This window comes from Martes martes (assembly GCF_963455335.1).
Source record: "Martes martes genome assembly, chromosome: X".
NCBI classification, from domain to species: Eukaryota; Metazoa; Chordata; class Mammalia; order Carnivora; family Mustelidae; genus Martes; species Martes martes.
In genome coordinates this window covers 44,168,943-44,194,081 of record NC_137897.1, presented here as the reverse complement: position 1 = coordinate 44,194,081, position 25,139 = coordinate 44,168,943, and the positions used below count along the sequence as shown (strand labels likewise).

At 40.9% G+C, this 25,139-nt stretch overlaps 1 protein-coding gene across 2 annotated transcripts in view; it reads left to right on the top strand.

The window, feature by feature from the left end:
* FAM120C (family with sequence similarity 120 member C) overlaps positions 1-24,934 on the top strand; it is a gene marked incomplete at its 5' end in the record, with an annotated part of 110,631 nt that extends 85,697 nt beyond the window's left edge. Inside the window, 6 exons of one of the 2 annotated variants that reach the window (XM_080795211.1) lie at positions 14,229-14,343; positions 14,732-14,941; positions 16,556-16,757; positions 19,285-19,423; positions 19,810-19,867; positions 24,047-24,934. In XM_080795211.1, the coding sequence (XP_080651337.1) occupies positions 14,229-14,343; positions 14,732-14,941; positions 16,556-16,757; positions 19,285-19,423; positions 19,810-19,867; positions 24,047-24,301 (979 nt within the window). In that variant the 3' untranslated portion in view covers positions 24,302-24,934. The remainder of the gene's footprint in view (positions 1-14,228; positions 14,344-14,731; positions 14,942-16,555; positions 16,758-19,284; positions 19,424-19,809; positions 19,868-24,046) is intronic. The other variant, XM_080795213.1, reaches the window with a different exon arrangement.
* Positions 24,935-25,139: the final 205 nt, after the last annotated feature.

Below are 25,139 nucleotides of genomic sequence, written 5' to 3'. Positions count from 1 at the left end.
CCTTACACAGAAATAAATTCAAAATGGATTAAAGACCTAAATATGAGTCCTAAAGCCATAAAAATCCTAGAAGAGAGCATAGGCACTAACTTCCTTGACATTGGCCTGGCAACATTTTTCTAGATATGTCTCCTAAGGCAAGAGAAACAAAATCAAAAATAAACTATTAAGACCACACCAAAACAAAAAGATTTTGCACAGTGAAAAAAATCAACAAAAAGACAACCTACTGAATGGGAGAAGATATTTGCAAATGATATATCTGATAAGAGGTTAATATCCAAAATACATAAAGAACTTCTACAACTCAACACCAGAAGGCAATCCAATTAAAAAATGGACAGAGAGCTTAAATACACATTTTTCCAAAGACATCCAGATGGCTAACAGACACATGAAAAGATGCCCAACACCACTCATCATTGGGAAATGCAAATCAAAACCATAGTGAGATATCACCTGTCAAATAGCCAAAATCAGAAGTACAGGAAATAACAAGTGTTGATGAGGATGTGAAGAAAAGGGAACCCTGGTGCACTGCAGATGGAAAGTAAATTGGTATAGCCACTGTGGAAAACAGTATGGAGGTTCCTCAAAAAATTACAAATAGAAATACCATATGATCCAATAATTCCGCTGCTGGGTATTTACCCAAACAAAAATACTAATTCAAAAAGACATAAGCACCCCTGTGTTTATTACAGCATTATTTACGATGGCCAAGATACGGAAGGAACCTAACTGTGCATCAATAGAGGAATGGATAAGAATGGTGTGTGTGTGTGTGTGTGTGTGTGTAATGGAATTTTACACAGCCATACAAAAAGATGAGATTGTGTCAATTGAGACAACATGAAAGGACCTAGGGGGTATTATGATAAGTGAAATAACACAGACTGAAAAAGAAAAATACCATATGATTTCACTTACATGTGGAATCTAAAAAATCAAATGAATTAACCAAACAAAAAACAGAATCAGACTTATAAATACAGAGAACAATGTGATGGTTGCCAGAGGACAGTGGGTGGGGGCTGGGCAAAGTGGGTGAAGGGGAGTGGTAGATAGAGGCTTCCATTTATGGAATGAGTAAGCCATGGGAATAAAAGGCACAGCATAGGGAATATAGTCAATGATATTTTATTTTTATTTTTTATTTTTTTTAAAGATTTTATTTATTTATTTAACAGACAGAGATCACAAGTAGGCAGAGAGGCAGGCAGAGAGAGAGAGAGAGGAGGAAGCAGGCTCCCTGCTGAGCAGAGAGCCCGATGCGAGGCTCGATCCCAGGACGCTGGGATCATGACCTGAGCCGAAGGCAGAGGCTTTAACCCACTGAGCCACACAGGCGCCCCTCAATGATATTTTAATAGCTTTGTATGGTAACAGATGGTAGCTACACTTGTGACCAGAGCATAATATATAAACTTGGTACATCTGGGTGGCTCAGTCAGTTAAGTATCTGCTTTCAGCTCAGGTCATGATCTCCAGGTCCTGGGATTGAGCCCCTCATTGGGCTTCCTGTTCAGGGGAGAGTCTGCTCTTCTCTCTCTCCCCCCTCCCTCCCTCTCCCTCGGCCCCTCCCTACTGCTCATTCTCTCTCTCACAAATAAAATCATATATATATAAAATCACTGAGTTGTACACCCGAAACTAATGTAACGTTGTGTGTCAGCTATACTCAAATGAAAAAAAAATTTAAGATTTTATTTATTTATTTGACCAGAGAGAAGGGAGAGAGAGATAAAGTGCATGCGCAAGCTGGGGGAGGGGTAGAGGGAGAGGGAGAAGCAGGATCCCCACTGAGCAAGGAGTTAGATGCGGGACTCGATCCCAGGGTCCTGGGATCATGACCTGAGCTGATGGTAGACACTTAACCCACTGAGCCACCCGGGCATCCCATCAAATGAAAAAAAATAAAGAAAACAAAAGGTAAATGTTTTTGAAAAGTAATTAATGAATGAAGAGTTCTCATAATGTTTGTTGAGTGAAAAAAGTAAGATACAGAATTCTATTTATTGAAATAGAGAAAAATTGAGATTTGAGATGCTAAGAAGAAGGAAGCCAAAATCATAATCTTAACAGTGGTAATATCTGAATGGTAAGAGTACAGATTATTTCCGTGTTTATCTTTCATTTCCTTTATACTTTGTTGTTGCTTTTTTCCTATTTTCTGAATGATAATGAACTTTTGAAATCAGAATAAAATCATAAATACTACTTAAAATTAAAAGAAGTGAAGTAAATGGGGAAACTACCATATATTAAAGCATATTTAAAACTTAAGTCAGCATGGTACTGGCATAAGAAATAAAAATAGAATAAATAGGGTAGAAACAGATCCTTGTATAAATGAGAATTTAATATATGATATGAGGGCCTCATCAAATAGTAAAGGAAGACATAGACCATAATTAGTTCAGTTACAAATGGTAACCAGTAGTGCTGCTATGGCAGGCACTATGCTAAGATTTTTAAGATTTTATTTATTTATTTGACAGACAGTTCACAAGTAGGCAGAGAGGCAGGCAGAGAGAGAGGAGGGGAAGCAGGCTCCTGCAGAACAGAGAGCACGATGTGGGGCTCGATCCCAGGACCCTGGGACCTTGACCTGAGCCGAAGGCAGAGGCTTTAACCCACTGAGCCACCCAGGCGCCCCTATGCTAAGTGCTTTTATGTGCATTTTCTCCTTTACTTATTACAATCTTTTGAGATGTAGGTAGTATTATCCCCATTTTAGAGATGAGGAAGAGAACTACAGCCCCTAGAAGCTGAAGAAGCATTTGCCCAGAATCACATAGAAAAGAAGTAGAACCTAGATTGGGACCAACTATGTCAGACTCCAAGTATGTATTCTTTGCTACTATGTTCTGTGTACATAACATTTATGGCAGAGTGTCTAGAATACAAGAGGCATTTAGTAAATGTTGCTCATATGAGTAACTTATAGTTTGCTGCATATATTGTAATATATAATGTTTGTACATAGTATGTATAATAACATAGGGCGCCTGGGTGGCTCAGTGGCTTAAGCCTCTGCCTTTGGCTCAGGTCATGGTCTCAGAGTCCTGGGATCGAGCCCTGCATCGGGCTCTCTGCTCGGCAGGGAGCCTGCTTCCCTCTCTCTCTCTCTCTGCCTGCCTCTCTACCTACTTGTGATCTCTCTCTCTGTCAGATAAATAATTTTTTAAAAAAATCTTTATAATCACATGAATACTACTAAGAGTAATCAAGCTGTCTTGTCATGGGGAATTAGTAATCCTGTGATTTTTTTCCGGAATAAATCCCCAATGGAATCATATAATTTAAAAAATAACACATGATGAGCATCACCAAATATTGGTTGATTTAATAATTACTGTTTTCTCTTGTCTCATTCACTCTCTTTGGACACTGTCCTCTCTTTCTTATAATTCATTCAAGGCTGGCTGATTAGCAGTGTTGGCCAAAAGATGGAGCTAGCATTTCCTTATAAATATCCTGCCATAGACTCATTTTTTCAGCAAACATTTTTTTTAATGTTTTAATTTTTTTTATAAACATATAATGTATTAGCCCCAGGGGTACAGGTCTGTGAATCGCCAGGTTTACACACTTCACAGCACTCACCATAGCACATATCCTCCCCAGTGTCCATAACCCCACCACCCTCTCCTGTCCCCCCCTCCCCCTGGTCACCCTCAGTTTGTTTTGTGACAGTAAGAGTCTCTTATGGTTTGTCTCCCTCCCGATCCCATCTTGTTTCATTTATTCTTTTCCTACCCCCCAAACCCCCCACGTTGCATCTCCACTTCCTCATATCAGGGAGATCATATGATAGGTGTCTTTCTCCGATTGACTTATTTCGCTAAGCCTAATACCCTCTAGTTCCATCCACATCGTCGCAAATGGCAAGATTTCATTTCCTTTGATGGCTGCATAGTATTCCATTGTATATATATACCACATCTTCTTTTTTTTTTTAAAGATTTTATTTATTTATTTGTCAGAGAGAGAGAGGAGCGAGAGCGAGCACAAGCAGACAGAGTGGCAGGCAGAGGCAGAGGGAGAAGCAGGCTCCCTGCCAAGCAAGGAGCCCGATGTGGGAATCGATCCCAGGACGCTGGAATCATGACCTGAGCTGAAGGCAGCCGCTTAACCAACTGAGCAACCCAGGCATCCCTGTACCACATCTTCTTTATCCATTCATCTGTTGATGGGCATCTAGGTTTTTTCCATAGTTTGGCTATTGTGGACATTGCTGCTACAAACGTTCGGGTGCACGTGCCCCTTTGGATCACTACATTTGTATCTTTAGTGTAAATACCCAGTAGTGCAATTGCTGGGTCGAAAGGTAGCTCTATTTTCAACTTTTTGAGGAACCTCCATGCTGTTTTCCAGAGTGGTTGCACCAGCTTGCATTCCCACCAACAGTGTATGAGGGGTCCCCTTTCCCGCATCCTCGCCAGCATCTGTCATTTCCTGACTTGTTAATTTTAGCCATTCTGACTGGTGTGAGGTGGTATCTCATTGTGGTTTTGATTTGTATTTCCCTGATGCCGAGTGATGTGGAGCGCTTTTTCACGTGTCTGTTGGCCATCTGGATGTCTTCCTTGCAGAAATGTCTGTTTCTGTCCTCTGCCCATTTCTTGATTGGATTATTTGTTCTTTGGGTGTTGAGTTTGCTAAGCTCTTTATAGATTTTGGATACTAGCCCTTTATCTGATATGTCGTTTGCAAATATCTTCTCCCATTCTGTCAGTTGTCTTTTGGTCTTGTTAACTGTTTCCTTTGCTGTGCAAAAGCTTTTGATCTTGATGAACTCCCAACAGTTCATTTTTGCCCTTGCTTCCCTTGCCTTTGGCGACATTCCTAGGAAGAAGTTGCTGCGGCTGAGGTTGAAGAGGTTGCTGCCTGTGTTCTTAAGGATTTTGATGGATTCCTTTCTCACGTTGAGGTCCTTCATCCATTTTGAGTCTATTTTCGTGTGTGGTGTGAGGAAATGGTCCAATTTCATCTTTCTGCATGTGGCTGTCCAATTTTCCCAACACCATTTGTTGAAGAGGCTGTCTTTTTTCCATTGGACATTCTTTCCTGCTTTGTCGAAGATTAGTTGACCATAGAGTTGAGGGTCTATTTCTGGGCTCTCTATTCTGTTCCATTGATCTATGTTTCTGTTTTTGTGCCAGTACCATACTGTCTTGATGACGACAGTTTTGTAATAGAGCTTGAATTCCGGAACTGTGATGCCACCAACTTTAGCTTTCTTTTTCAATATTCCTTTGGCTATTTGAGGTCTTTTCTGGTTCCATGTAAATTTTGGGATTATTTGTTCCATTTCTTTGAAAAAAATGGATGGGATTTTGGTAAGGATTGCATTAAACATGTAGAGTACTTTGGGTAGCATAGACATTTTCATAATATTTGTTCTTCATGAGCATGGAACATTTTTCCATTTCTTTGTGTCTTCCTCAGTTTCTTTCACGAGTACTTTATAGTTTTCTGAGCATAGATTCTTTGCCTCTTTGGTTAGATTTATTCCTAGGTATCTTGTGTTTTGGGTGCAATTGTAAATGGAATTGACTACTTAATTTCTCTTTCTTCTGTCTTATTATTGGTGTAGAGAAATGCAACTGATTTATGTGCACTGATTTTATATCCTGACACTTTCCTGAATTCCTGTACAAGTTCTAGCAGATTTGGAGTGGAATCTTTTGGGTTTTCCACATATAGTATCATATCATCTGCAAAGAGTGATAGTTTGACTTCTTCTTTGCCAATTTGGATGCCTTTAATTTCTTTTTTTTTGTCTGATGGCTAAGGCTAGGACTTCTAGTACTGTGTTGAATAGCAGTGGTGATGATGGCCATCCCTACCGTGTTCCTGACCTTAGCGGAAAAGCTCTCAGTTTTTCTCCATTGAGGATGATATTTGCGTTGGGTTTTTCATAGATGGCTTTGATAATATTGAGGTATGTGCCCTCTATCCCTACACTTTGAAGAGTTTTGATCAGGAAGGGATGCTGTACTTTGTCAAATGCTTTTTCAGCATCTATTGAGAGTATCATATGGTTCTTGTTCTTTCTTTTATTAACGTATTGTATCACATTGATTTGTGGATGTTGAACCAACCTTGCAGCCCTGCAATAAATCCCACTTGGTCGTGGTGAATAATCTTTTTAATGTACTGTTGGATCCTATTGGCCAGTATTTTGGTGAGAATTTTTGCATCTGTGTTCATCAAGGATATTGGTCTGTAATTCTCTTTTTTTGATGGGGTCTTTGTCTGGTTTTGGGATCAAGGAGATGCTGGCCTCATAAAATGAGTTTGGAAGTTTTCCTTCTATTTCTATTTTTTGGAACAGTTTCAGGAGAATAGGAATTAATTCTTCTTTAAATGTTTGGTAGAATTCCCCCTGCGAAGCCATCTGGCCTGGGCTTTTGTTTGTTCGGAGATTTTTGATGACTGTTTCAATCTCCTTACTGGTTATAGGTCTGTTCGGGTTTTCTATTTCTTCCTGGTTCAGTTGTGGTAGTTTATATGTCTCTAAGAATGCATCCATTTCTTTCAGATTGTCAAATTTGTTGTTGTAGAGTTCCTCATAATATGTTCTTAAAATTATTTGTATTTCTTTGGTGTTGGTTGTGATCTCTCCTCTTTCATTCATGATTTTATTTCTTTGGGTCCTTTTGATAAGTCTGGCCAGGGGTTTGTCAATCTTATTAATTCTTTCAAAGAACCAGCTCCTAGCTTCGTTGATTTGTTCTATTGTTTTTTTGGTTTCTATTTCATTGATTTCTGCTCTGATCTTTATTATTTCTCTTCTCCTGCTGGGTTTAGTTTTTTGTTGTTGTTGTTGTTGTTGTTGTTCTTTCTCCAGCTCCTTTAGGTGTAGGGTTAGGTTGTGTATTTGAGACCTTTCTTGTTTCTTGAGAAAGGCTTGTATCACTATGTATTTTCCTCTCAGGACGGCCTTTGCTGTGTCCCACAGATTTGGAACCGCTGTGTTTTCATTATCATTTGTTTCCATGAATTTTTTCAATTCTTCTTTAATTTCCTGGTTGACCCATTCATTTTTTAGAAGGATGCTGTTTAGTCTCCATGTATTTGGGTTCTTTCCAAATTCCTTCTTGTGATTGAGTTCTAGCTTCAGAGCATTGTGGTCTGAAAATATGCAGGGAATGATCCCAATCATTTGATACCGGTTGAGACCTGATTTATGACCCAGGATGTGGTCTATTCTGGAGAATGTTCCATGTGCACTAGAGAAGAATGTATATTCTGTTGCTTTGGGATGGAATGTTCTGAATATATCTGTGATGTCCATCTGGTCCAGTGCGTCACTTAAGGCCTTTATTTCCTTGTTGATCTTTTGCTTAGATGATCTGTCCATTTCAGTGAGGGGAGTGTTAAATTCCCCTACTATTATTGTATTATTGTCAATGTGTTTCTTTGATTGTGTTATTAACTGGTTTATATAATTGGTTGCTCCCATGGTAGGGGCATAGATATTTAAAATTGTTAGATCTTCTTGTTGTACAGACCCTTTGAGTATGATATAGTGTCCTTCCTCATCTCTTATTATAGTCTTTGGCTTAAAATCTAATTGAGCTGATTTAAGGATTGCCACCCCAGCTTTCTTTTGATGTCCATTAGCATGGTACATTTTTTTCCACCCCCTTACCTTAAATCTGGAGGAGTCTTTGGGTCTAAAATGAGTTTCTTGTAGGCAGCATATTGATGGGTTTTGGTTTTTTATCCATTCTGATACCCTGTGTCTTTTGATTGGGGCATTTAGCCCATTTACATTCAGGGTAACTATTGAGAGATATGAATTTAGTGCCATTGTATTGCCTGTAAGGTGACTCTTCCTGCATATCGTCTCTGTTCCTTTCTGGTCTACTACTTTTAGGGTGTCTCTTTGCTTAGAGGACCCCTTCCAGTATTTCCTGTAGAGCTGGTTTGGTGTTTACAAACTCTTCTGGTTTTTGTTTGTCCTGGAAGCTCTTTATCTCTCCTTCTATTTTCAATGATAGCCTAGCCGGATATAGTATTCTTGGCTGCATGTTTTTCTCGTTTAGTGCTCTGAATATATCATGCCAGTTCTTTCTGGCCTGCCGGGTCTCTGTGGATAAGTCTTCTGCCAATCTAATATTTTTACCATTGTATGTTACGGACTTCTTGTCCCGGGCTGCTTTCAGTATTTTCTCTTTGTCGCTAAGACTTGTAAGTTTTACTATTAGATGACGGGGTGTGGACCTATTCTCTACTGATTTTGAGGGGGGTTCTCTGCGCCTCCTGGATTTTGATGCTTGTTTCCTTTGCCATATTAGGGAAATTCTCTACAATAATTCTCTCCAATATACCTTCTGCTCCCCTCTCTCTTTCTTCTTCTTCTGGAATCCCAATTATTCTAATGTTGTTTCCTCTTATGGTATCACTTATCTCTCGAATTCTCCCCTCGTGTTCCAATAGTCATTTGTCTCTTTTTTGCTCAGCTTCTTTATTCTCTATCATTTGGTCTTCTATATCATGAATTCTCTCTTCTGCCTCATTTATCCTAGCAGTAAGAGCCTCCATTTTTGATTGCACCTCATTAATAGCTTTTTTTATTTCAGCTTGGTTAGATTTTAGCTCTTTTATTTATCCAGAAAGGGCTTTTATTTCTCCTGACAGGGTTTCTCTGATATCTTCCATGCCTTTTTCAAGCCCGGCTAGAACCTTGAGAATCGTCATTCTGAAGTCTAGATCTGACATATTACCCATGTCTGTATTGATTAGGTCCCTAGCCTTAGGTGTTGCCTCTTGTTCTTTTTTCTGTGGTGAGTTTTTCTGCCTTGTCATTTTGTCCAGATAAGAATATATGAAGGAGCAAATAAAATACTAAGAGGGTGGCAAAGACCCCAGGAAAATGTGCTTTAACCAAATCAGAAGAGACCCCGAATCATGGGGGGGAGAAAGGGGGAAAAAAGTTCAGAAAAAAAAAATTTAAAGAAGAAAACAAATAAAGAAAAAATATGAAAAAGAAAATATTTAGACTGGTGACTAGAACAGGGTCACCCACTTAATTTTGGGAGTATTTTGGTCTCTTAGAAGAAACTACCTCCCAAAATTTTAAAGAATGAAAAACGTATATAAAGGTAAACACAATGAAGGGATGGAATATGACTATAAAGAAGAAAAAGATTTTTTTTTAATTTCTAAAAAAAGGAGTTGATAGGGTAAGTTGGTTGGGAGAACAAAGAAAAAGAAGGTGGAGAGAATTTGCTCAGACTGGAGACTAGAAGAAGCCCTGTGCTAGATTTAGGGTGTATTTCAATCTATTAGAAGAAGTTGTACCCCAAATTTTTAGAAGAAAAAACCCTATGTGTACACAAAAAATAAAGTTAGATACAATGAAGAATAAAATCTGACTATAATAATGAAGGTTCAAAAAACATTTTTTTTTAATGAAAGGTATTATTAAGATAAACTAGTTAAAAAACGTTAAAAGAGGAAAGGGTAATAGTTTAAAAAAATTAGCAGAAGAAAAAAATAAAATTAAAAAAAATTAATTAGCTTTGCAAGACTAAAGAATCATGGGGAGAAGGCCATGAATTCCATGCTTTGCTTTCTCCTTCTCTGGAGTTCTACTGTTCTCCTTGGTAAGTGAACTTGGTCTTGGCTGGATTTTTTTTTAAGATTTTATTTATTTATTTGACAGACAGAGATCACAAGTATGCAGAGAGGCAGGCAGAGACAGAGAGGAGGAAGCAGGCTCTCTGCTGAGCAGAGAGCCTGATGTGGGGCTCCATCCCAGGACCCCGAGATCAGGACCTGAGCCGAAGGCAGAGGCTTAACCCACTGAGCCACTCAGGCACCCCTTGGCTGGATTTCTTGTTGATCTTCTGGGAGGGGGGGCTGTTGTAGTGATTCTCAAGTGCCTTTGCCCGAGGCAGAATTGCACTGCCTTTACCAGCGGCCGGGCTAAGTAATCGGCTCGGGTTCACTTTAGGGAGCTTTTGTTCCCTGAATGCTTTCCGTAGATTTCCGGAGGACGGGAATGAAAATGGCAGCCTCCAAATCTCTAGCCCGGAGGAGCCAAGAGCTCCGGTCCCCACTCCTCAGTACACCCTCAGAGAAAAGCGCTCAATCACTCCTGTCTCCCTGGCCTCTGGCTGCGCTCTGAGCTCACCCAGCCTGCGACCAAGCGTCTCTGTCTCTGGCACACAGCTCTGCCTGGAGTCTCCAAACCCCACAGATCCCTGAGGTCTTCCGGGGGGGCTCTCCCCGGATGTTGTGGGGACCCCACTCACAGAGCAGTGGCCCTTGCCACGGATTACAGTTGAAGGTGACCCCGAGCTGAGCGCTCACTCCTCGGCTCTGTCTCTGTAGCCGGCTTCCCCACTCTAATAACCTGCAAGCTCTGTGACACTCAGACACCACCGATCCTTCTGTGACCCCGCGGGACCTGAGGCCACGCTGTCCCCGCGTGGGCTTCACCCCAGTTTAGCCTCTGGAGCGATGTCCCTCAGTGGAGCAGACTTTTAAATGTTCTGATTTTGTGCTCCATTGCTCCACCGCTTGCCGGGAGCCGGCCCCTCCCCCCGCAGTGTATCTTCGCGTCGCTTTGGATTCACTTTTCCACTGTTCCTGCCTTTCAGAAAGTGGTCGATTTTCTGTCTCTAGAATTGTTGCTCTTCTCTTCCATCTCCTGTTGGATTTGTAGGTGTTTGGAATGGTTTGATAAGCTATCTAGCTGATCTCCTGCTACCTGATGTCATCTCAGCCTGCTACTTCTCCGCCATCTTGACTCCTCCCCCTCAGCAAACATTTTTTGCACATCCATTCTGCCATGCATCATGCTAGAGTTAGAGAAATGTGAGAAATTGCAGATTAACATTAACAAGTATAAACCAAGCCAACCAAAAATCTCACATCCTTAGGAAATTAAATGTTCTCTCCTCTGTGAGGCCTTCTCTGATTCTCCCAGGTGAATTTAGTCACTCTTTCCTAAGAGCACCCAAAACAACCTGTTCAACTTGTAAAGTCACATCCCTCTCATTGTATTAGTCTTTCAGTGAGCCTGCCTGTTTCCCACACTTGACTTCTTTAGGAGCTCCTTTAGGTCAGTTTTTCTTTCATAGTAGTCAGGATATGACTGGTACAATTTGCCTTTGGAGGATTTTTGTTGAGGTTTTTTGGTTTGGCTTTTTTTTTTTTCCATGACCTGGTTGATGCATTCAGTCAGTGCCCTAATAAATATTTACTGATACCTACTCTATGCCATGTACTATGTTAGATAGTGTATAATAAATATGAATAAGAAACAAGACAATAGACAAGGCCAAACAGACAAGGTCCTAGATCTCATGAGATCTCACATGGCCACTTGAAAGAAATATGTTTTCTTTGTACAAAATCAACCGAGCATTTGAATCTTATTTATTGTATTGCTCAAATCTTCTGTGATTTTAAATGTATTTCAGGCGTATTTTACATGTTAAAGCTTAATGGTAGTATGCTAAAGTCTCCCACTATAATTGCATTTCTGTTCATTTTCTTCTATTTTTGCTTCACATTTTACCAACAAAATCAGATGGAAAGATTAAAAATAAAAGAATGTGCAAAGGTAAATCAATGAAGTATAAATCAAAAGAAGGAAACAGTATTAGTAAATAAAATAGTTCCCAAGGCAAAAAAACACTGACAAAGGAGAGTATTTTATATTGAGAGAAAATAAAAGCTCTGAATTGTGCACTGTATAATATAGCATCAAAAAGTGTAAAATAGGGGTGCTTGCATGGCTCAATTGGTTAAGTATCTGCCTTAGGCTCAAGTCATGATCCCAGGGTCCTGGGATCGAGCCCCACTTTGGGCTCTCTGCTCAGCGGGGAGCCTGCTTCCCTCTCTCTCTCTGCCTGCCTCTCTGCCTACTTGTGATCTCTCTCTCCCTCTGTCAGATAAATAAATAAACCCTTTAAAAATTTTTTTAAAAAGTATAAAATAGATTATAAGCTATAAATACATTTTCTAAAGGGAGAATGTGTGGACAGGGAAGAGGGTAGAAATTGTTCTTTATTTGTGGCCCAGGAAGATACCTCCTGTAAAGCCCAGTAATTTAGAACTTCATTTGTAAAGAAGCAACAGAGCTTGTTGGCACGTCCTGTAGTCCCAGAAATACCCTGGAGTTCAGGGAAATGACAGTCAGGCTTGAAGAAAGAGTAGTGGCAGGAGGACTGTCTGTGCTGTTGTGATCGTTCTGGATGAGGAAACAGCAGGTTAGAGATTCAAAGCCGGGGTGCCTGGCTGCAGAGCCCAGGCTCTTTCCAGGGCACTGTACTGCCTCCTAGTAGTAGTAATGGGATCAGAGTCCCCAGGAATTCATTCCATGTGCCACTCAGAAGAGACCAGCCTTTGCTTTAAATGCCAGCTTTCTCACACAGCTCCAATAAATGTGAATCATCATTGTCTTGTGGGTCTTCAGGAAGCTATGGACAAAGACATAGATGTATTTTTTTTTCATCTTTCTCTTCCTCTTTCTGCATTTTCTGTGCTTAGAACATTAAAACATACTCAGTTCATGAAGTTCAGGTCAAATACTCATCAATGAGTACTTACTTCTTTTAATTAGTAAATTTCCTATCTTGGGAAATGGCCCCATCATCTAGCCGTCTGCCCAAGCCAGAATTCTAGGAATCTTAGACTCCTCTTTTTTCTTTACCCCCTTCCCATAACATGCACGACCAAGTCCTATGGATTTATCTCCTTAGTAGCTCTTGTGTTCATCCCCTGGTCCTCTCCATCCCCAGGCCAGTGCTTTTGTTCATAACTTTTCGGCCACAGGTTGCTATAGTTGCCTCCCAACTGGTACCCATGCCTATTGTCTCTTGCCCTTTGAGCCAGTCACTATCACTGTCCTGCTGATAGTCCTTAAGTGTCTTACATTTTCAGAACCAAGGTCCAAATTCCTTAATTCTGTTTTTTGAGACACTTCATGATCCCGCCTTTTGTTTTTTTTATGTTTTATTGAGAAAAAATTGATACACATCACTGTATAAGTTTAAGGAGTACAGCATGATGGTTTCATTTATATATATTGTGAAATGATTACCACAATAGGTTTAGTTCACATCCATCATCTCCTATAGATACAAAGAAAAAGAAAAAAATTTCTCTTGCTGATGAGAGTTCTTAGGAGCTAGTGTCTTAACTTTCCTATGCACCACACAGTAGTGTTAGCTATAGTCATCATGTACCTTATCTCTAGTACTCATTTATCTTATAACTGGAAGTTTGTACCTTCTGACCACCTTCCCTCAACCCATCCTTCCCCCAGCATCCCCTCACCTTTGGTAACCACAACTCTGGTCTTTTTTTCTAAGAGTTCAGTTTTTTTAAGATTTCACATATAAGTGAAATCATACACTATTTGTCTTTCTCTGTCTGACTTATTTCACTTAGCATAATACTTTCAAGTTTCCTCCATATTATTGCTAATGGTAGGATTTCTTCATTTTTTATGGTCGAATAATATTCTGTTATATTTGCATATATTACCACAACTGTTTTATACACTCATCCATCAGTGGTCACCTAGGTAATTTCCATGTCTTGGCTATTATAAATAATGCTTCAGTGAACATGGGGGTTGCAGATTTCTTTTTGAGTTAGTGTTTTCATTTCTTCTGGACATATTCCCAAAGGTGGGATTGCTCAATTATATGGCCGTTCTATTTTTAATTATTTGAGGAACCTCCATACTGGTTTCCATAGTCTGGCCTACTTTATAATCCTGCCTTCTGTCACTGCAAACCTGCTAAGCTCCAGCATTATGGAACCTGCTGTATCATCCTGAACTCCACACCTCTGTGCCTTCACGCGTACTATTTGCTCAACCTAGGACATCCTTTCTCCCCCTTTTGTTTTACTTATTTCCACAGGCCCTTTGAAACCCAGCTCCTACTGACTTTTTTTCAGGATGCCCTCTCTCACTTTTCCAGCCTCACTGTCTTCTGTGCTCGTGTAGCACCCTGGGCATTCTTCTATCTTGGTACTTAACACTCTCCTGTCATTGTTGATGAATGTGCCTATCTCCTCTACCTCCTAGACTGCAAGCAACCAGAGGCAGAGATGCTTTTACTTTATTCTTTTGGAATTGCCAGAACCTAGCCTGGAGTCTGGTCCATGATAGGTTCGTAGCTTAGTAAATGTTTATGAAATGAATAAATGAGCTTTTGTGGTTCAATAATGATGCTTTTATTTTCTAGGTACATGGTTCAGTGGCCTGGGGGCCGAATCCTGCATCGCCATGAGCTTGACACTTTCCTTGCTCAGGCAGTATCTACCCAGCTTTATGAACCCGATCAGCTTCAAGAACTCAAGGTGATTTGATCTTCCATCACTTAAATTCTTTCTTCTATGAGCTCACAGCTTTCCTTTTGGTTTTTCCTCATTAGCTTTGGGTGTTCTTTTTTGTCTTTAATTTTTAAATTTTTTCATAATCTGACAGGCCAAAAAAAAGGTATCTCAAGGTGGTGTCTTTTTAAAGTTTTAAAGTTGATGTCTTTTTTGGGGAGGGGGGCGGGTAATGAGTGTCTTTCAAACTCTCCTGGAATGACATGGATCGAAGCTACTAGTGAACTCAGATGTCTGTAATTAAAAGCCAACATGTTCAAATTTAACTAGAATAATCTACACAATGGAGACAAGAGTAAATGTAACCAATAACAATAAGTTTTTAATAGTAGTTTTTCGTCTGTGGTGGTTTCAGATTGAGAAACTGGATGCCCGAGGGATCCAGCTTGCTGCCCTCTTCATGAGTGGGGTCGACACAGCTCTGTTTGCTAATGATGCCTGTGGCCAGCCAGTCCCGTGGGAGCACTGCTGCCCTTGGATATACTTCGATGGCAAGCTGTTCCAGAGCAAGTTAATTAAAGCGGGCCGAGAGCGAGTATCCTTGGTTGAGCTCTGCGATGGCCAGGTACCAGCAAGTTGGGCAGCTGCTAAGGACCATCTCTGATCTGCCATGGGGATAAATTGGCAGAGGGTGGAAAGGAGCACAGACATTAGAAGGGGAAGGGAGAATGTATCTGCCATTAACCGCACTTGGTCAAGGATCAGCCCAAAGGCCCAGAGTCTGATATGTACATGCTCTAAAATCGTACGTTGGAAAGTATTTTTTATGAACTTCAAATTTTCATAATATTTTCTTACTGAATACTTCTTGCCCATGGAATACTCAGATATACTATATGCCTTTCCTGCAATTCTTAGAATTTCATTTCCCTTATTTGCAAAATAAAAAAAAAACCTGTTATATACTTTTGCAAGTGATGATATCTTTTTTTAAATTTTTTTTAATTTCTTTTCAGTGTCCCAGAATTCATTGTTTATGCACCACACCCAGTGCTCCATGCAATACGTACCCTCCATAATACGCACCACCAGGCTCACCCAACCTCCCAACCCCAACTCCTCCAAAACCCTCAGATTGTTTTTCAGAGTCAACAGTCTCTCATGGTTCATCTCCCCCTCCAGTTTCCCCCAACTCCCTCTTTTGTAGAGGAACTATGTTTGGAGCTAGAAGAGGGTAGTAAAGTAGATGACAGAGTAGAAGCAGGGGATTTTTTACAGTGAAATCTTAGGAAAGATGAGGAAAGGCACCCTTACTTACTCCTTTATCCGTTTGGGTGGAATGAGCTGAGGGACTAGAATAGGAGTCGTCGAACTACCTCAAAATGCAAAACTTGGAATTTTTATTCCAGTCAAGTTTTTTTTTTTTCCAGTCAAGTTTAATTGGAACACAGCCACATTCATTCATTTATGTATTGTCTACAACTGCTTTCCCCCCGACAATAGCAGAGTTGTATAGTTGTGACAGAGACAGTTTGGCCTGCAAATCCTATCTGGCCCTTTTCAGAACTGGTTTGCTGACCTCTGGCCTAGAGCCATGGACTAATCCTAGACAGAGGTCATGGTCTCTGATCCTGGGTGTGGAGGAAAAGGTTAAAAAGCTTGGCATATGTCAGGTTTTATTCTTCTCTTGTTCATCTAATTCTGTTATCTCCCCCTTAAAAAATAACCTAGCGTATTTCTGGTCATGTGGTAGACCATCAGTAAATACTTATGGTTGTGTTTGTCTTCCTTGACCTAGTCACTGTACCTCAGCAAGCCCTTGGTCAGAGCTAATATGATCATTTGGTGTCACGTAAAAAGTGCCAGGCAGGTTTTTCCTGGGTATGGCTCCTTGAGCCATTTAGCCCAGGTCTCAGTTCTCTTAATGGCAATGGATTCGTGAAACTGTAACTAGAATGCCCAGTACTATGCCCGAAATATAGAAGTTAAAAAATGGCAGCTTTGGGGGTGCCTATGTGGCACAGTCGGTTTAATCCGACTCTTGGCTTTGGTTCAGGTCGTGATCTCAGGGTTGTGAGATCAAGCCCTCATCGGGCTCTGCACTCAGTGTGGAGTTGGCTTGGGTTTCTCTCTGTCTCCCTCTGCCCCTCCCCCCTACCCCATCTCTCTCTGAAATAAATAAATAAATCTTTAAAAAAAAATGGCGGTTGCTATTATTAATTTTGTTCTTCCTTTGAAGGCTGACCTGGCAACCAAAGTGGAAAAGATGAGACAGAGTATCCTTGAAGGAGTCAACATGAACCATCCACCACCTTCTGCTCTACTTCCATCACCTACTTTTGTGTCTCCCATGGTGCCCTCTCTCTACCCTGTTTCACTTTATTCCCGAGCCATGGGCTCAATGCCACCTCCCCCTCAAGGACGGAGCCGGGGATTTGCGGGTCAGTACCTAAGAATGAGGTATTTGTCATCCTCAGTCTATTTCATAGTAGTCTATCCAGTAATTATTGCCAGATACTGAATCAGCAGTTTTTTATATATGTATTATCTAATTTACCTTCTGTGCTGTGCTGTGGTAGTTTGAAGAGGAGTTTATTGACAGGGGTGTGGCCTAGATGTAGCCTAGGAAGTCCACTGACTTCCCAGACCATGCTCCATAGAGGTAGTTGGTCCCTGAGGATTTGACTGTCACCAACTAAACTCACAAAGTAACTGATGTAGAAACCAGGAGGTACTTTATTACTTCCGAGAACTATATCTCAGGTGAACTGGATCACCAAAGTTGCCGGTTAGCTCACTCATTCCCCATAGGCAGATGTACATAGGAGCTTCCAGAAAGACCAGATGGGAGGTAAGAGTAAATGACCAGTGTCCACAGACAACCATACCTGATGTACCCATTTTCGCTCTGGGGGTAGATGACACATTTCCAGAAGCATGGAGAGAAATAAAATATAGTCCGTGCCCGCCAGGGGATTGCAGTTTAGTGGGGAAAACAAATACACACACATATACCCAGACATACCTAAGTATAAATTATGGTGACACCTGAGCTGTGGCTTAGTGATGAATAGACAGTCATGCTTAGGTAGCTCAGATAGTGATCCTAATAATTCAAACAACCTTGGCAAAACACGATATTTTAATAGGGACATATTGACATGAAATATCAAGGTTCTGTGATCAGGTGGGAGTGTCATTGCTGTGGTTGGAAGTGTTTGTTGTCTATTGCTCATCATTTAAAAAAAATAAAGCTGGAAGTTGAAGTTTGTCTTCAATTTAGGCTCATAAATTTCAGTATGCATATTTAGTTCAAGGCTCTACTTAGATGAGCAGTGTGAATGTCTGCTCTGTTCAATCAGCTAATGAACAAGTGTTATAAACCAGGGAGCTGGCCATTCATTCATTCCATTCCTTGAAACTGACTTTAGAGATCCTTGCTCTCATTTTTTGTGCATTGATTTTATTGTGTCTCAGAAGACAGCCTTAATTAAGGTTAAGTTCTCCGGAGGTCCTTTACGTTGTCCCAGCTCCCAGTGATGCCTGGTCTCCAGTTACTGGTGGTTCATGAGGAGCCTCTTGCCTCCTGAAAGGCCACAATAAGATCCCCAAATGCAAGTCTTTCTAGCCTTCTTAGGACTAGCTAGTACCCTAGTTCCTTAGACTCCCACTGTCATATGAATGAAGCGCTCTTTACTGCTGACCTGCTAAGTGAGCGAAGGGTTATTAACATTCGTGTTTTTTCCATAAACTAAAATTAAAATTATTCTGTGAAGACTTTCTTTTGTGCCAGATTACAAAGCTCTGTTGTGCTGGTGAGCTCATATGTATATACAGCATTGGAATTTCCTGTTTTAAGGAGATATGCTATCTTGTCTTAAATTAGTTCTGGTTTTCAACTGTTGCTATTCTCGCTTATTAATTATTAATTGCTTTCAGTTTAGTTTCATTATTTTCCATTTAGTTTGGTTGTTTGGCTAAGCCTCCACTGTGTCATGGTATGTATTTGACTCAAAAGTGGTTTGGGTTCACTTTATATTAAGTAACTAGAATTTGAATAAAACTTAAAAGAAAAAGAAAAATCATTTGGCCCAAATGAATAAACAAACAAAAATCAGAATCAGTCCCTTAATTAGAGAACAAACTGATGGTTGCCACAGAGGAGGGAGGTGGGGGGCTGGGCAGAATGGGTGAAAGGGAGTGGGAGGTACAAGCTTCCAATTATGGAATGAATAAGTCACAGGGATGAAAAGCACAGTGTATCTAGTCAATGGTATTGTAATAGCGTTGTATGCCGACAGATGTTAGCTGCCCTTGCGGTGAGCAGAGCGTGACTCTGTAGTTGTCAAATCCCTGTGTTGTACACCTGAAACTAGTGTAACATTGTGTGTCAACTAAACTTTAATAAAGAGAAAAAAGAAAGGAAAATAAAAGTGGTTTTGGCATATAATTTTCTAATAACTAGATTTTAGGACATTCATTCTTTCAACAAATATTGCATGCCTACTCTGTGCCAGCCAGGCTCTGTAGCCGAAAAATGTGTCGTCCACACCCAGCTTGCCAAAGTGGTTGTCCTACAGATCTTCAACCCCTGTCCCTAAATTCACTTCTACCATGAACCTTTGTTGTTATCACAGAGTCTTTTTTTTTAAGATTTTATTTATCTATTTGACAGAGAAAGAGACAGCGAGAGAGGGAACACAAGCAGGAGGAATGGGAGAGGCAGAAGGAGAAGCAGACTCCCCACTGAGCAGGGAGCCCGATGCAGGGCTCGATCCCAGGACCCTGGGATCATGACCTGAGCCGAAGGCAGACGCTTAACCAACCGAGCCACCCAGGCGCCCCCAGAGTCTTTATCATAGAGAAATGGAAATAAGCAGAGTAGGGGGCACTGTAGGATCTTTTGTCCCACCTCTTATCCTACCTTGCACTTAGCATTCATTACTGCCCTTCTTCCTGTCTTTCCAGGTCTCCATCCAATCCCACCCCAAGGAGGAAAACTGGAGATTGCTGGGATGGTTGTGGGCCAGTGGGCTGGCAGTAGGTCCTCCAGGGGCCGAGGCTCTTTTGGCATGCAAGTTGTTTCTGTCGGTGGGCCAGGAAAAGGGTATGTATTCCAGTAGGTTGATATGAGCTAATGTCAATCAAGGTGCCATTGGGAAAATGCCCAACTACTGAATACTTCTATTAAGGTAAGAGGCATTAACTAACTTTCCATTTTTAAAGCCAGTTTTCAGTTTAGTTCAGCAAACATACACTATATTCCCAGCCTCAATGAAAAAGTTTTTGCCCTAGAGGAGGGCATGGGACACAGAACAATTTAGTATAATACAAAAATAAGAGAGATAAAGGTTTACAATGGTAACACAGAGGAAGGGCACCTAACTTAAGGGAGTCAAACTTCCTAGAGGAGGTGAGTAGTTAACTAAGTGAAAACGTGGGTATGGACTCTGTGTGTTCCTCAGGATCACTTTTTCCCCTCACTTTCTACAGGCATGGAAAAGAACAGACTGGTAGAGGATCCAAAGGACATAAAAAAGGAAACAAACAAGTAAGCCCTGTTTTGAGATTATCTAGCTTCTGTTTGATACCTCTTGTCTTTTCACCTAACTTGCAAAAGATCAGATCAGGCATGGAAAACTGTGTTTTGGGGGCTTCTCCCAGCATTTGAGTTCATTCTTTTGCTCTAGTGAGGGTCTAGTGAGGGTTAGCCTGCCCAGGCTGTTCGCACAATGCTGCAGAGTGTCATTCTTTCCTCTGAATGAGACTACAGGACAGAAACCAGGTCCTGTGTCCTGAACACCTGTACCTACCATAGTATGTGCTACATGCAGCCACAAAAGGGCCAGAGTGAAGTTAACAGTGGGATTTCCAGCTGCTCGGGCTTTCTGAGTAGAGATGCTTAGAAAATTGGACTTCAGCCTTTGCTGAATATGAGAAGGAAGGAGATGTTGCCATTTTGTTTATTCTTAATGGCTCAAAATGGTCTTAAACTTTCCTCTAAGGTACACCTTGAATTATATCACAGTTTCCACTGGTCTTCATTAGACATGCCCCTCTCCCCAGACATGAAGAACCTAATCTTTATTGAACCAGAATCTTGTACTGGACTCAGCCTGCTGGGCTCCTCCTAGTATAGCAGCTATCGTTTCTTTCTTCCTTCATTTTTCTTTCTTTCTTTTCTTTCATTTATTTAGAGAGTGCTCATGAGCAGGGTGGGGGTGAGGCCAAGGGAGAGGAGAGGGAGAGAGAGATTCTTAAGCAGGTTCCATGTCCAACGCAGAGCCCATTGCGGGGCTCGATCTCACAACCCTGAGATCATGACCTAAGCTGAAATCAAGAGTCGAACACTTAACCGACTGAGCCACGCAGGCACCCTAAGAGCTATTGTTTCTTGAATGCCTCCTTTCTACCACGCCCTCTACTAGACATTTTACATGCAGTTTCTAATCCTCCCAAGGGTCACTGATGAGACCATATTGCAAAGCAGCTTTGACATAGGTTCTCAGTCCTGAATTAGCTCTCCTGTATACAGCCAGCCCTCACTGCATCCAGTTAATCTCCACTGTCTAATGCTTTCTCAAAGATACATATTTGCTTTAATGTTATTTTGAGCTAAAAATGGAACTAGAATGGTAAGTCCTCCACACAAGTCAGAGAGCAAGAACTTTGAGATTTTTCTAGAGCTTCTCAACTTTTTCCAGAAGCTGTTCAGTAAGATATAAGGGATTATACCTAGAAGGAAAACTGGTCACTCAGATAGGCTCCCATAAGGTAATACAACCTTGATTAACTAACCATGATTCAGGGTCTGATCATTAGGTATGCGGTCTGAAAAACCTGATTTTTTTTTTTGGTACAGTAAGAGTAGATCTCTCTCTCTCTGTCAGGGGTTGACTCACATTAACTAAGATCACGGAAATAGCTATGTGGATATGACTGAAAGAGTGGCACTGGGGAGAAGGGAGGGAGTGAAAGATACTGAAAGATCTGTGAAAGATCTTGTGAAAGGTATGAATTTACAGCACTTTATCTCAATCAAGTACTTTATGCAGTAAGTATTGTGATATATTGTAGAGTTACTCTTTTCTGGTCACTCTTATAAAAACTTGTGAAGTATTTATTATTCTCCATTTGAAACTGAGGCTCAGAGGGATGAAACATCTTGCCCCAAATTATCCATCAAGTCAATATCAGTGTTGCCCTTCCAGTCTGAGCTGATTCCAAAGCCTGTTGCTGTCCTGATTCCCCTGCAGTATAACAACTCTGATTGGTAGAGACAAGATTCAGACTTAGGTCTGGCTGACCCTAGTGCATATGCTCTTAACCATTTCTACCAGAGCTTGCTTTCTTTAAGTGTAAGCTGCAAGGGAAACCATGGTATCGTAAGTTTGCTAGGAGACTTGGAATCAAACAATAGTATTAGCTAGAATTTATTGAGTTTGTACAGTGTGCCAGGCACAACATGTTCTAAGTGCTTTACATGGAGTGTCTCATTGAATCCTTATAGGAATTTAAAAAACAGATACTATTATTACATTTTACAGTTGAAGAAACTAAGGGAAAAAGTAGGGATGGTAGATGATCTTGAGTTTCTCTTTGTGAAGATTACTGGGGATATGGTTACCTACTCCAGAGGTAGCCTGGCCAAGGAAATTCTCATGTTAACTTTGTTTTTAACTGAGGCATGGTTCCTGCACAGAGCTGCTGCTGATGGCCATGATGACTCTCCTTTTTCTATTCACTCACCCTTTCTTCAGAGTATGAGATCATTGTTCCAGCTTATTTAATCTGCTTACATTATAGTCCTGTGTTCTTTATTTTTCTCAAGTCTTTTTAAATTTTTTTTTAGTGATCTCTGCACCCAGCATGGGGCTTGGATTCACAACCCCAAAATCAAGAGGCACATGCTCCACCAACTGAGCCAGCCAGCTGCCCCCATAGTCCTGTCCTCTTGAGATTATTCTTAGGCCACTGGAGTATTGTGTATTTTCGTATTCTTAAGTCACTTATTGGTAATGTTTTGATATCTTTGTTGACTCCCTCGGGTGGCTAATTCCATCCATTGTGCAGATTTTTACTTGTTTCATCTTTTTTCCAGGTTCTTGAGCAACATTTTATAGTAGTGCCCATGTTGTACAGGTTTTGGAGCCAAGGGATCTCACTTTGAATCTGGCTCTGCCACTTACTAGCTCTGTGACCTTATACAAGTTACTTAACTTCTCTGTGGCCTAGTTTCCTAATCTGTAAAATGGAAAAATTGGCATCTACCTCACAGAGTTATTATGAGCACCACATGAGATGATAGATGTAAAGAGGTTTTCACAGAGCCTGTAACATGGGAAGTACTCAGTAAAAATTTGTAATTGACCACAGATTCAACAGGTATTAGATTTCCATTACATTGAATTGAATTTTAAGTAAATAAATACATAAATCTTTACAAAAATTTTTTTAAAAATATTTGCATTATGTATTGTATCTTAATGGAAAGAATGAGGTCTTTGGAGTCAAATAGACTTGGATGCAAGTCTAGGCATGCCAGTGACCTTGAGCAAATCATTTTATTTTTCTGAGCCTCATTGGTCTTATCCATAAATTGGACAAGAGAGTACCTGGCATGCCCAACAACTTAGCAATCGGAAGCTGCTATTTTCCTAAATAAATTCCTCATGGAGAGACAGCCCTGCATTGCAAGCTAATGCAGTTCATGTCATTAGCATTACAATAGCAGTCATGTCCCAGGAATTATCAGAAAAATAGGTGGCAGTTTTTAGTTATGAAAGATTCTGTGGAGTGGTACACAGAGATCTTCTGGTGTTCCTTTCCTTTCATTTACATGTCCAGTTCTTAGCATTGGACAGGACAGTATTGTGCAGCAGCTAAAGGAAACAGACTTTAGAGGCTGACCCACCTGGCATGGAATCCTGGCCCCACTGCTTTCTATCTGAGTGTCCTTGAGCGAGTTACTTTAGTCTTTCTCAGCCTCAGCTTCCTCATCTGTAAATGGGGCATCATATCTACCATTTAGGGTTCCTACTAGTATTAGAAAAAGATATCATAAAGCTTTGTAAATGACAACTGTGTCATTGCGTGGTTGTCATGGCTATTGAGTTTCGGTCAAATCCATCTATTGTCACCCTAAGTTCTCAGGACAGTCATCGGAGTGTACTGTTAGGTGGTAACAAGCTTTGAAGAACTGAAGCAGCTTCTGGAGGCTAGCTTAGGAACATGTTTGGGAAGCGTCAGCCAGTGTGGGTAATTACCAATTCCACTGACTCTCTCCGTCTTTGACAGGGCACTTCTTTTTTTTTTTTTTCCCATGGGGAAATTATTTTATTTTCTTGGATGTTAACCTTAAATACTTTTATCTCAGCAGGCATTATTATTATCTCTAATATCGTCAAATATCAGGTGTGTCAGGTATCAAAGGCAATCTCTTGGGCTCTGCTGCCTTGACAGCAAATCATGGTCTTGGGAGTCCTTGTGGAGCTGAATGCATGGCTTCCGAGAATGTTTTTTTTATAATTTTTAAAAATTTTTTGTTAACATGTAATGTATTATTAGCCCCAGGGATACAGGTCTGTGAATCGCCAGGTTTACACTTCACAGCACTCATCATAGCACATACCTTCCCCAATGTCCATAACCCAACCACCTTCCCCTATCCCCCTCCCCCGGCAACCCTCAGTTTGTTTTGTGAGATTAAGAGTCTCTTACGGTTTGACAGGGCACTTCTGATGGAGTTTCTAAATCCCTGGAGCCTCATCAGGGTCGGTCCCACTCACAGGTAAATGGAAACAGTGGCACATCAATCAAAGAAGAGAAGAGTGATCATCACCTTCCAGCTTCATCCCAGTGTGCCTTACCCAGAGACAACAACATGTGTAATAATGGTAACCGCTACTTCCCTGCGAAGAATGGGGAGAAGAGCCGCTTGCGAGAGCAAAAGCTAGGAACTGTGGCACAGCAGAAGGAAGGGTAATGAGCAGAAGATGGCTTCAGCAGATCAGGAAGAGAGGAAAACCTATACTTTTCTGATTGTAGGCCCAAGTTAGAGGAGGACATGAATGCTTACCCTAGATTTACCCAGGATTTTATTGGGATGTCCTATTGTATTCATCTTTTTCCATTCCCTTTTTCTGGACCTCCAGACTTAGTGGTCGGCTTCTGGGGAAGCTCTGGCCAGAGATGAATGGCAGCAGCACTAGCTCCTATTCTCAAATCGAATATGAAGTGCCAATATTCTCTTTGCCTCCCCTGGGAGTGTAGTAAGGCAGTGTCTGTCAGAAATCTGGTGTCATCACATAAGGCCCTATAGAAAAGTTCCAGCTTTGGTTTTCTGAGTCTTCGTCACGTTAATCATTTACAAAACCCATGGATGGTAGGGGTAGGGACTGCCATCTGTGGCCTCCTAACTTGTATTTTCCTCTATGAAGTAGTGGGACCTTGGTATTTAATCCGTACCCTCCTCTCACTCTTTCTCCCCATTCACCTAACCCAGGATTTTGCACCACCGCCTCTAACTCTGGCCTGACAATCAGATGGGTAAATGTTTTCAGGGAAGTGAAATAGTATTGGTTTATTTTATTTTATTTTATTTTTTATTTTATTTTATACACTTAAAAAAAAAACTACCAATGGCCTTTGTACTGGGGGATTCTAGTGAGTCGGAAAAGTACTGGGCAGATTTTTCCTGCCTCTGAACTAATGCATTGTTTGTAAAGTAGAAGATGTGGCGCAGTTCACCCACTCCCTGCTGCCCACACCCTGAAAGGGTGGGAATCAATGTATTAAAACTGAGTACGAAAGGGAACTGAAAA